At 51.7% G+C, this 12,571-nt stretch overlaps 3 protein-coding genes across 3 annotated transcripts; all 3 read left to right on the plus strand.

The window, feature by feature from the left end:
- Positions 1-4,278: 4,278 nt before the first annotated feature.
- On the plus strand, positions 4,279-5,950 carry N0V89_006932 (uncharacterized protein; the record flags this gene model as incomplete). Its single annotated transcript, XM_056215698.1, has 4 exons — positions 4,279-4,299; positions 4,442-4,656; positions 4,710-5,078; positions 5,134-5,950. The coding sequence occupies 4 exons, from the start codon at positions 4,279-4,281 to the stop codon at positions 5,948-5,950; spliced, it is 1,422 nt and encodes a 473-aa protein (XP_056069945.1).
- A 580-nt stretch (positions 5,951-6,530) lies between these two features.
- ESF1_2 (pre-rRNA-processing protein esf1) lies at positions 6,531-7,504 on the plus strand (the record flags this gene model as incomplete). Its single annotated transcript, XM_056215699.1, has 3 exons — positions 6,531-6,728; positions 6,779-6,980; positions 7,176-7,504. The coding sequence occupies 3 exons, from the start codon at positions 6,531-6,533 to the stop codon at positions 7,502-7,504; spliced, it is 729 nt and encodes a 242-aa protein (XP_056069946.1).
- Positions 7,505-7,726: 222 nt separating this feature from the next.
- On the plus strand, positions 7,727-12,285 carry N0V89_006934 (uncharacterized protein; the record flags this gene model as incomplete). Its single annotated transcript, XM_056215700.1, has 4 exons — positions 7,727-8,314; positions 9,960-10,875; positions 10,924-11,410; positions 11,460-12,285. 4 exons carry the CDS (start codon positions 7,727-7,729, stop codon positions 12,283-12,285), a joined length of 2,817 nt encoding a protein of 938 aa, XP_056069947.1.
- Between the last annotated feature and the right edge of the window lie 286 nt (positions 12,286-12,571).

Raw genomic sequence — 12,571 nt, forward strand, 5'->3', positions numbered from 1 at the left:
CATCGCAATCGGTCTAAATCCGGATACTTAAGACTCATAATGATTGGTTGTTGCGAAGTCGTGAGGAGATGCTGACATATTCAACTTACATGCCGTCGCGTCGGACGTGTACGGCGGAGGAATGTCCGGTTCCTCCGAGGTACCTATGGTACCTTCGAAGGTAGTTCCTTGTTGGAGACTATCTCTACGAAATTATGTACGAAGGAAATGTAGGTATGCGATTGGATAGGAATTTCGTCAGTATGAAGAATTGTACATCGTGAAGGGAGTCAGCGTTTCGCCTCGCCCAATACAGAAACGGCAAAGGTCTAACTGCATCAGTTTCAACACCATGACTCGCAAGGATGAGGGACTCTGTCCTAAAACTTATCAACCAATCGCATGTCGTGCAACGCGAGGCAAGGCTTAGCGCAACGGCCTTCCTCCTGCCCCATTTTCACCCTGGAACGTTGCTCGCTCGTGTTCGAACCCTCTCCCATCATCCTACCTTTTCCTGCATACGGTCCTCGCCAATCGAAGAGTGCAGATGACACCCGAGATACCGATACGGAAACGCAGGTCTTACAGAAAATCCCTCTTTGGCTGTCGCAACTGTAAATTAAGGAGGGTTAAAGTATGTTCTCGGCCCGGAGATGGATCTACCGCATGTTGCAAGGCAGAAACTGATCATGCCAGTGTGACGAGACAAAACCGCAGTGTCGCAATTGCACCACCTACCAGGTCATCTGCAATTACGTCAGCAATACTCCTGACCTGCACGTTCCGGCTGTAGAGCTGCATGCGAGAAGAGGCGCAAGTAGACTTGGTCCAAGTGCAAACGTAACCGCGCGCCAATATGAAGACGAACATCTGCCATCAATTCTTCAGACCTCCCTGAAGCCAGTAATCCTGTGCTCAGATGGTAGCTACGAGTTTCGCATGGATGACGGATGCTTTGCTGGACTGGAACGGTTTGGAATGCGAGCTATGGGGGCGTTTAGTAAGGAGATGACGATGATCTGGCGAGATAAGGTTCCGAAGCTTGCGTTCTGTGTAAGTGCGAAGTAACAGGAGGGGCCGACCTGCCATTTATTTCCGATGTGGGTGGCGATGCTTGAAATGCTGACATGCATCACAGCATCCATACCTGATGCATACAATATTAGCTGTAGCAGCAGCGCACGAACGTCATTACGATATGGTTCGTCATCTTCCAATGGGACCCTGCCACCCCATACGCTGCAAAAAGGTGTACTGACCGTCCGGTCCTAGGCCCCAGATGCGAGAAAGACCTTAGGCGAAGCGTACCATACCGCACGCGCAACTTACCTGTTGAATCAGAAGCTCTCTTCACACCTCACTCCTGCTGACTACGACCCGCTATGGGCCACAGCTGCTCTTCTTGGTCTTCTAGCCAGCACGGCGATCGACACTTCACCGGAACACTCGTGGCCGCTTACGCCGCCATCCTCGTCAGACCTTGAATGGTTCATTCTCACTGACGGAAAGAAGGCTGTGTGGGAACTGACGAATCCACTACGTCCTTCATCCGTGTTTTCAATTATGGCGCAGGAGTACGCGGCGTGGGACGTGCCGATCCCAGCGTCTGGAAAGGGGGGTAGTATCGACCCCCGGCTCGCATCGCTGTGCGGAATAACAGACTCCAGCACGCCGAGCAACAATCCGTATTTTGCGGCTGCGCATGTATTGTCGAGTTTACAAGCCCTAGACTCACATCCAGATCTAGGCTCGAAATCAAGTGGCCAGCCGAAGAAGCCAAAGCTCGAACGCGAGATCGTCGTCGGTCAGTCGCAAGTTCAATGTCTAGACTTGCTGAAGAAGAGGGACAAGGCCGCTCTCCTACTATTGGCGTTGTGGTATCAGAGATGCGAGGGCGTTTGCTGGTGGCTCGAACGGCGGGCCAGAATCGAGGGATGTGCCATCCGTCTCTTCCTCAAACAGCACTATCCCGATGACAAGGAGATTTTCGAATTATTACCAGATTTGGATACCGAAGACAGTACATCTGTGAAAAGACCCAACGTAAGTGGCACTGGCGGGGGCAGAAAATGGAACCAAGAGTCAATATTGGCGGGCAGGAATATGCTGCATGCGGACTTTGTCAAAGTAGGGACAGGAAGCCAAGGCTGACGATGTTCCCATGTTTGTAGGCCTATAAGGAGACGCTGTTGGCGTTCGACGATATCCGGGTTACATATATGTCAAGTAACTTCTATCTAGGCCTATAAGGAGGCGCTGTTGCGCGTGAGCTCCTGCGGGCTGCGCATTGAGCGGACAGAAGAAGGCAGATGTGACTTCGGAGTGGAATTGAAGGCTGACGGTAGTGGTGGCCCTTTTCCCAGACATACCCGGAAACAATAACGCCTCGAGATCCACGCTTCCCGAGCATACATGCTGTTGAGTAGGTGCTTTGAAAGGTTAGGGGATATTGAAAGAACTGACAGTGAATAGGGTTTGCGCCATAAGTTTTTGGTCTAGATTGTGCAAGGGTTGTGCGCATCGAGATGACTTGAATCAACTTGAGAAAAATAGTCAAGGGCTAAGAGGCTGGTTCATTCCTTCGGCGGAATCTAGAAACGATGAAACCGCGAGATTTTTACTCGGGAGGAATCCATACCATTACGCAGGTGCGTCGGCAGGTTAGAGAATGGTATCACTGAACTGACAGTGATAGGGGTTGTGCCGCAAGCTCTTAGTCCAGGTTGCGCAAAACTTATGCGCATCCAGACGAACTGAATCAGCTCCATTTTCTCATGCTTCTTCCACTAGGCAGATTCGCAAGCAACGACCGCCAATTTTACACTCGCGAGAGTCCACTTTATTGGGTGGGTATGGTAGAAGGCTAGAGGAAGATATTGATGGAACTGACAGTAAACAGGGCATGCAGTGTGCAGATGTTCGTCGTGGTGAACGTGGTGATGAGAGAGCGAGATGGTGTTGAGCTTGGAGATGAAAGTGGACAGGAAGTACCCGCTGAAGTGGTGCTTCCGCAATCAAGGGAAACCTGAACACTGCGAAGTAGAATTTGCCAATTGCTTGCCAATTCAGCATTGCCAACCTTTACATCATGGACTTCGTTTCATCCTTTGAGCCGCCACTCAGCAATCATTCGAGCCTGAAGTTGTAGCTGATTCGCAGAACTACAGCAAAGGCACGCCTACATAATTTGCAGACACGTTCCTTCACCGAACAACAGGCGGCTGCCGCAAGCCTCATGCTCTGAAACCGTCCCAGCCCAATACAAGACCGGACACGTCTGTTATCGTTGATCGCGTTCGAACGATCATTGTCCTCCAATATCGATGACCATTCATCTCGGTGCCAGGCATTTCTTGAGTAGTTCACTCACACAATCAGGCTGTCATAGAAACACGCATCCTAGTTGGTCGCTAACGCTTCACCGATAGCCTCTCATTCAGACTCTATAGATCTGAAGAAAGCACTCCAGGCCGCACCCAACAAAGGCACGGAAGCCGACAGCCGTGTTTTCGAGTGTCGATCTATCCAGCTATCTGCTACGCTCATGACCATTCAGAGCTGCGGTTCCGCGATCCTACAGTCCGGAAGCTGGGTGTGGCGTGCATCGCGCCCTGGATACCGGAAACACGGGTCCTCCCTAACGAATCACACCGGCAGGCACCACGCCGTATCACTGTTCCCAGAAGCACGAGATTTTGTGCTGTAAGGGGAACTGATAGACAAGATGTCAACGTCCGCCACGGGCAACGCGTCTGACACATGGGATCGCACGCATCAAAGACCCGTTATCGCTCGGTTAGCGGCAGTCTACCCCTGTTTAGACTAGCTCTCGTACCGTTATCGACACCATGCATCCTGGAACTGTGAGTCGGCACACGCACACGTTGCGCCGTTGCCCTGGATGTACCTGCACCGCGGACCCGTGGCGGAATGGGCCCACGCTCTGCCGGGTCGCTCCTGATTCGGCCTTGTTTTCCGCCGAGACCTCGGCGCTGCGCGACCTTTGAGTGAAAGGACGCGACAGTGGAAGGTTGCACCAGATGCGCCCTTATCTTTGCCAAGGACTTCGGGCGGCGCGGTCGAAGGAAGCGGGTGAAGATGGGGGTATCCTGCTGTCGAGAGTCAACTGGGCGGGCGTGTCTGGGCACAGGAAATTGATGGCTTGCTGGCCTATATAGTAGCGAGAGTACCCCCTGCGCGAGGTACCGTGGTACCTCAGGACTGTTCGTGTAGTCACAGCGACCCCAGCTGCGTGGTCAAGAAAGTTGAGCAAGGACGCTACTCGAGAATACCCTCACAATGTCGAGTGCACTTACACCTGTGAGTACTTTCTATACCACATGCATGGAAACCAGGGCCCGAAGAAACTTTGACTGTTCATCGTTCCGTCGGCTTAGTGCACCCCGAGGTCCCCTCTGTATCGCAATAATGCTCAGGTGTACAATGCTAACGACAATAACAGCCCGAGTTCGACCCGGCCAAGCCGAACGGAGGCAACTCCCTCGACGAAGATGTCAACGCCCAATATGCTGGCCTTGAGTTTCACTATGTGTACCTGATGGTCTGCGCCTTCCTCGTCTGGCTCATCATCCCTGGTATTGGTTTTCTCTACAGCGGTCTTGCGCGTCGCAAGTCATCTCTTTCTCTTCTCTTCCAGTCGTTCGCTGTTGCAGGAGTGTAAGTGATCAACGTCCCACGATTGTGTCGAAATCGAAGCTAAACGGGCACAGCGTCTGTTTCCAATGGATGTTCTGGGGCTACTCACTTGCATATTCTCGCACCGCAAACGCTTTTATCGGCGACCTCGCCAACTTCGGTATGAAGAATGTTGTGGCCGCTCCGTCCCCGGGTTCAGTCCTACTTCCCGAGATCGTTTTCTGCCTGTATCAGATGCTGTTCTGTATCTGCACGGTGGTCCTTGTCACTGGTGGCAGCTTTGAGCGTGGCCGTATCCTGCCATCCCTGATCTTTTCATTTTGCTGGGCTACCATCGTATACTGCCCTATTGCGTGCTGGACTTGGAACGCCAACGGCTGGCTGTACAACCTCCCGTCTCTCGACTTCGCTGGTGGAGGTCCCGTTCACGTTGCCAGCGGCTGGTGAGTGTCTTAGAATGCCCTACTAGGTTCACCACAGCTAACATCACATGTGTAGGGCCGCTCTCGCCTATGCCTTCGTGCTCGGAAAGCGCGTCCATAAGGGAGAGAAGTTCCACGGCAAACCGCACAACACCACGCTGGTGTTCATCGGCACCGTCTTCATCTGGTTCGGATGGTTCGGCTTCAACGGCGGCTCTGCTCTCAATGCCTCCGTTCGCTCCATGATGGCTGCGTTCAACACCAACACCGCTGCCTGCTTCGGTGTTCTCGGTTGGATCACCGTCGACTACATTCGTAGCAAGGGTCATTTCTCCCTCGTTGGCGCTTGCTCAGGGGCCATCGCTGGCCTTGTTGGTATCACACCGGCTGCTGGTTTCGTCAGTGTCTGGATCGCCGGCCTCATCGGTTTCTTGACTGGAGCAATCTGCTCTTCAGCCAAGAATATCGACAAGTTGCTTGGTATCGACGAGGGCATGGATGTATTCAAGCTGCACGGAATCGGTGGTATGTGCGGATCCTTCCTCACCGGCATCTTCGCCCAGAAGTGGGTTTCCGCTCTCGACGGCGCGTCTATTTATGAGGGTGCGCTTGACGGCGTCGGTGTCCAGGTTGGCCGCCAGCTCGCCGAGATCTGTGCTATCTCTTCGTACTCCTTCGTTGTAACCTGCATTCTGCTGTACGCGCTCAAGTTCATTCCATTCATGCACCTGCGCGTTACGGAGGAAGCGGAGATGATTGGTTTGGATCTCGATCAGTTCTTCGATGAGCAAATTGGCGACTGGAGTATGATGGAGCAACACGCGCTGGAGGGTATGACCCAGCCGAACAGTATTCAGGCAAGCTCCGAGGCTGTGGCTCCCAAATCCGGTTGAGTTGAAGAAGTGTATGGTCTGGGATGCGCGGATTGACGGATGTAATAGAACGTGACTTTATACCCTCGCTTCTGCCTCACTAGATTTAATAGAGTATGATGCATGTAGAATGCAAGTATCGCCCTTTGAACTTGTCGTCATGAATGGTGCATCGCTCTTTCCTCAAACTCGACCGCACGAGCATCCGCCAATGTCAGTATCCGATCGACAGGCCTCTCTTCATCTCACCTTGCATCACCTCATCTCTACTTAGATTTCTCCTCTTACCTTACCTGACCGCTGATGCGATGTTCGCCCTGCCTCTCGCCAAATTGTTTCGCCACGCAATTCCAAGATTCGCTTCCTCGCTCTTCAACTGCAGCCACAATCCTGTGCTTATTCATTGATGCCAGCACCATGGGTCCTATTCGACAGCTCCGCCGCATATGGCGGTAATTGTACCTCTCGAGCGGATCCTGACATTGCGGGTGTTGGCGTTTGTCTCCCGGCCTTTGGACTGCAGGCCATGCACTGATATTCGCAGGTGGTACTATCCTTCGTGCTCGCGAGCATCATGACAACGACAGCGTCCATTCTTGCTATGATTCTCGACCAAGCATTCGATTCGAAAGGCCAATTCACACTCCGGGCTCCGGTACGATTCATACGCGATCGCATTCTAGACACGGAGTGGAAGAAGAATTATGCCTGGAGACCTTTTCTTGACCCACTCATCATCGGATTAGGAGACCAGCAGCTCATTACTGGCTACGCGGTGTTGCTCAGCGGCTGGATAAAGGTTTTCTATATCAAACTATACCTACACAGCAGCTGACGAAACTGCTTTAGGTCTTCCAGAATTCGTTCGAAGTCCAAGGTGCCCATTTCGTTCTTGTCCTCTACATCTGCGCTCTGTCCTCCTCATCGCACCTTGCCGCCCTGATCACGCTGCGCAAGTACTTCCGGCGCTACCGTCTCATCGCCAAGATCCGCCTTACACTCGTCATAGTCTTTGCATGTTTTCTGCTCGCGTCCATGATTGCGGCCATCAGTATGCCGGAGCTTGTGCGAGTAACGCCACAAGGTGTAGCAGAGAAACAGTCCCGTGCACAACGGCTATCTTATACCGTACCTATGTTTTTCATTATCCTGGGGTTTTCAACGGCGCTTATATGCATCATGTGGACACCGCAAAGGAAGACAGTTTCACCCCCTGGCACTAACATCTGGATTAACGATGGTCGAGGGGCTCGTCCTAAGCTTGAAAGAAGAAGCAAATCCATGACCGTCCCAGCAAATTTCGGAATTGGCTTGTTCTATGTACTCTTCCTAAATCCTCTCGTTGCGTTTATCATCCAGCTTATTCTGGCCTTGCTATCGACCATTTTGGTACTTAGTCAGAAGTTTTCGGTGCCCGAGGAAGCAGGCAAGTGGTGTGGACTACAAGATGAAGCCGAGAATGAGTGGGGTTTTGGGCAGACGCTGAGTGTGGTGATGCTGCTGCTTCCGGCAATGAGTGCGGCGCAGGCATACTTGGAGGGGAGGCAGCATATCCAAGAAGGAAAGAAACCTTGAGCAACCTTTGCATCCAAGCTCCAGCTTAATGAAACCATGTTCTTAGCAAATTGAGAGGTCATCAGATTGAAATACCCAGAGCCACACAGATCAAATCTCAGTACGTCGTACCCCTGTCAGAGCTTAAATTTAGCGCCTCGGCAAGCCCCAATGGCGATGACGGTGCAGCCTCGAACGCGTCCACCATCGCTCATTGCTGTGTATTTCTATAATACAGCCGCAATGATACTCCGGCCAACCCCCTCAATTTCCCGCTCGCTCAAAATACAGATTCCGCGCGTACCCCATCGCGGCTTCCTCGGCGCCTCCTCCACCCGTTCGAACCAAAACCGCATCTTCGACAATGTCCGCACACCAAATGACCTGCATACCCTCACACTTCTCTCAGCCGCCAGCAACCGGCCCCTGATAACGCTGTGGAGTGCAAGTTGGTGCTCCACTTGCCAGACTATCAAGCCGCTAGTCAAGGGGATGATCGAGGATGAGCGCGTTGGGGAAGAAGAGGGAGGGCTGGGATTCGCCGAAGTCGAGTTGGATAGTACGTTGATTGGGGATTTGGGAGTGAAATATATGGTAGGTGGGATTAATCTGAGGTTGCAGATTCTAGAAGACGCTGATTGGGGCATGCAGATAACGTCAATGCCTACGTTGCTGGCGTTTAGTAGGCAAGAAGCGCAGTTTGACACGAGGCTTACGAGGCCGGAGGAGATGAAGAATAAAGAGCGGTTAAGGGAATGGCTGTTGAACGAGGCGAGAAGAGGAGGACGTACTGGTGGGGAGGAGGGGGCTGTTTGGGGGAATATTTGGGAGGTGATGCATGATGCAAGTGAACCTTCTGGCATTCGAGGTGTATATCTACTGTATTGTACATGTAAGTCTTCTGCGACAATGCCAGTTAGTTTTCCGGCAAATATCGCTCGCCAGTCAGCTCTATTGCAGGTTTGCCAACATACATCAATGAACAACTTTTGCACCCAATGGACAGATTTCTCGACTGTAGACATGCGCATGTGGTCGATGTCTCCACGATATTGCCACAGGGTATCAACAGTGATTCGAGCCGCATCACGATATTCATGAGAGCCACATACTACGCAAGCTAGCACGGACGTCACCGAAACTTAGGTAGCAGTATAGAGGTTGGAAAGTATGGCTAGGCATGCAGTTTCTTTGTTCTACATCTATTGATCAAGGCGTCACTCAACTGACAAGTTTTAATAGGGTTCTTGGGTGCATTGCTGATAGAACGTCGAAGCTCACCCCTCGTCATTGACTTTTGGTGGCATGAGCCTAATCTTCAGGTAAACAGCAGCTACCGTCGAGCGCAGTGTCCCTGCGCAGGATAAGCTTGGAACCAATGCATAGCATCAATGGTAACGCAGATGTTTGTTGCTCTCAACATTCGACGCATGCGGTTCCCCACATCTAGCTGGACCCTGATGACATCAAGGAACCTCACCAAAGACCGCCGTCAATGCTACCATCGCTAGCTTCACACGCCATTGTCCCACGGCGAACCAATGCTCCTGATGAACTCGATATACTCCTCCTACCCCAGCAACGCATCAGAACTCAAATGATCGATCGGAGTATGGTAACTATCTTGATTGGCTCCCATTGCAAGCAAAACCCAGGCCAACGCTGGTGATCGCCGTCTAGCTGCGGGAGATGTAACTCAACGCCAATCCGATACCCGCAAATGGTAAGCCTTGGCCCTTGTCCCGAAAGTTGGAAGTGGGTCCCGAAATGACGATGGCATGTGAAGTGCGATTGAACATAAGAAAAGGAGGAGGAGCACGCGATTGCAGTTGAGCTCTCAGCTGATAGCGTGAGGCTTTGTTTGTCCACATGTCGTCCTCTTCGTCGACAGGCGACCCGAACGTGGGTAGCCATCAAAACTCATCGTCTTCGATATCCGCGTTTATTTCCACGCTTGTGCCTTGCGCTGCGCTCGCTGCTGTTTACGTCGGGTTCTTTCTCATATTGCGCAGGAAGCAACGGCGCCTTTACCAGCCACGAACGTTTCACGAAAAGTTGAATAACTAGTACGTTCATGTCGCGCGGCCTCCCTTGCCGTTAGTACGTTCTGACCGTGTGAACAGTGAAAAATTACCGTCGTCTTCCAAACCAGGCCTTTTCGGCTGGATCTCCGATTTCCGCAATACCAAGGATGAGTATATTCTCAATCACCAATCGCTCGATGGCTATCTTTATGTGCGGTTCTTCAAAATGCTCGTCTTCATGAGCTTCGTTGGTTGCTTGATAACTTGGCCTGTTCTGTTCCCAGTGAATGCGACTGGAGGCGGCGGCCAGAAAGACTTGGATCTCTTATCATTCAGCAACGTAGCGAACCCGGCGAGATTTTTCGCACATGCGTTCATCGCGTGGATCTTCTTTGGTGAGTGCGCGACCACACTGCCTGCTGGCTCTGTTTTGAGGTATGACTAATCACCAGCGGTTTGCAGGTTTCGTGTTATACTTGATCTGGCGCGAACTCTCCTACCTGATCAAGCTGCGGCAAGCGTACTTGCTCTCAGCATGGAGTTCGTCACGCATCTCTTCCCGCACTGTACTTTTCACGAACGTGCCGGAAGAATACCTCACGCACCAGCGTTTGCATCGCATGTTCAGTGGCGTGTCGCAGGTCTGGCTAGTATCCGATTTCGCAGATCTTGAAGAACAGGTCGACGATATGAACAAGACGGCGCTAAAGCTTGAAGGTGGAGAAATGAAACTGATACAGAAGGCTGTCAAAGCGGCTATGAAGGGCAAGAAGGGAAGCGGTGCAGATGGCCAGACAACGCAGCCTAAGCCAACATCATGGAATGAGTTTCTTGCATCGAAGGACAGACCAACACATCGGCTGAAATTTCTCATCGGGAAAAAGGTTGATACGATCGACTACGGGAAGGACCACTTGAGAGAACTATTGCCGGAGGTGCAAGCAAGCCAGCGATCTCATATCGCCGGCAAAGAAAAGCTTCTCAATGCAGTCTTTATCGAATTCGAGACTATGGCTGCAGCGCAGACAGCAAGCGCTATCATCATCCACGACAAGCCTGCTACTTTTGTTGCCCGCCAGACTGGCATCTTACCCGGCGAAGTTATATGGAAGAATCTGAAGATGAATTCTTGGGACCGATCGCTGCGACGGGGCCTTGCCACCGCTTTCATCTTCGCGATGATTCTGTTCTGGAGCTTACCCGTAGCTGTTGTGGGTATCATCAGCAACGTGAACTATTTAACAGCGAACGTGGCATTCCTTCGATGGATCGACGATATTCCGCAAGTGATTCTGGGAGTAGTGACTGGACTCTTACCATCTGTACTCCTCGCCGTACTGATGTCACTCGTCCCAATCATCTGTCGCCGTGAGTAGAATGCATTCCCATCTCAGGACACAATTAACGATCTAGCAGTCGTGGCAAAACTCGCGGGCGCAATAACGCTCTCTGAAGTTGAGCAACAAACCCAATCGTGGTACTTCGCCTTCCAGGTCATCCAAGTCTTCCTCATTACGACCTTCACTTCGGGTGCCACAGCAGTAGCTTCGCAAATTGTTTCCAACCCTACCTCAGCCGTGTCACTGCTCGCCAAGAACCTTCCCAAAGCGAGCAACTTCTACATCTCATACTTCGTCCTGTTTGGCACTGCCCAAGCGGCCAAATACCTCATCAATATCGGAGGCCTAGTTGGCATTTTCATCCTGAGTAAATTCGCTAGCACGCCTAGGAAGAAGTACAACAAGTGGATGGCACTCACGGCCCCATCATGGGGTTCAGAGTATCCCGTATGGACGAATCTGGGCGTAATCGCCATTTCGTACGCAATCATTGCGCCGCTCGTATTGGGCTTTTCGACGGTTGGTTTGGCATTGATATACATCGCGTACAAGTACAACATGCTGTAAGTAAACCCCGAAATGATCTATTGAAGAATGATCTAACAGTTATAGCTATGTCTTCACCACCGACGTCGATACGAAGGGCGCCTGCTATGCGCGAGCCATGCAGCAACTCATGGTCGGAGTCTACCTCGCCGAATTCTGCCTCCTTGGCCTCTTCGCCATCAATATCGGCAATAGCGCCGTTGCAGTCGGCCCACTCATTCTTCAGATCATTCTCATCATCGTGACAATCATTGTTCACATCGCCATGAGGAAGAAGCTTTACCCGCTTGTCGCCACACTCCCATTGAACTTTCTCGAAGAATCAGACAATCGACACAGACGAGCTGGTATCGGTAAGAGCGTCAGCGACGAGGGAACGGCTAGAAATGACAGCAACGATATGCACCCAGGCTACGAGGACGAGATCATTACTAGCGGTCCTGAAGGCACCGGCCTCGTCTCCGGCGCAGCGGCAAACTTCGGAAACGCGTACAAGACTAAGACTGAGACTGATGACATAGCAAACGGTGCGGGGCGACCCCAGAAGCGCTCGCTCTTTCAGCGTCTCGTCAAACCGCAATCGCAGTCTGCGGCAGAGATGTCGGCATCACTGAACGCGCGGTTTAGGGAGCCAATCCAGCCGTATGATGTGCAGGAAGCTAGGAAGGCGTACCTGCATCCGGCGATTGTTGAGGAGCCGCCTGTCATTTGGCTCGCGAGGGACCCACTGGGTGTCAGTATGAAGGAGGTCGGCGAGCTCAAGGAGAAGCTCACGGAACATGGGGTAGAAGTTACTGATGAAGGTGCGATCGTGAATCAAAAGGGGAAGGTAGAATGGGTGGAGGAAAGTGCGAGTCAGGCACCGTTGTGGGAGGGACGAGTCACTTATTGATCTGTACATAATTTTTGTACGTAATGTTTTAATAGTCTTTACACGGTGTTTAGAGCGCAATCTTGGATGAGTAAAAAGGACGTGATGGAATGTGAGGAGCAATTGGGTTCAGGAACGTTGTTGCAAGGAAAGTGTATGATTCTATACTTGTGTCTATCGCTACTATACTAGACTGATCATTGAAATAGAATTATCAAATGGAGAGTGTACAGTTGGACCCAAGTCTCAACAACGATATCACAGCAGACTCAAACAACTGCGCATGACTCGCGAGCGGATACTTTTG

The sequence above is a fragment of the Didymosphaeria variabile genome, assembly GCF_027946475.1.
Source record: "Didymosphaeria variabile strain IMI 356815 chromosome Unknown scaffold_5, whole genome shotgun sequence".
Classification (NCBI taxonomy): Eukaryota; Fungi; Ascomycota; class Dothideomycetes; order Pleosporales; family Didymosphaeriaceae; genus Didymosphaeria; species Didymosphaeria variabile.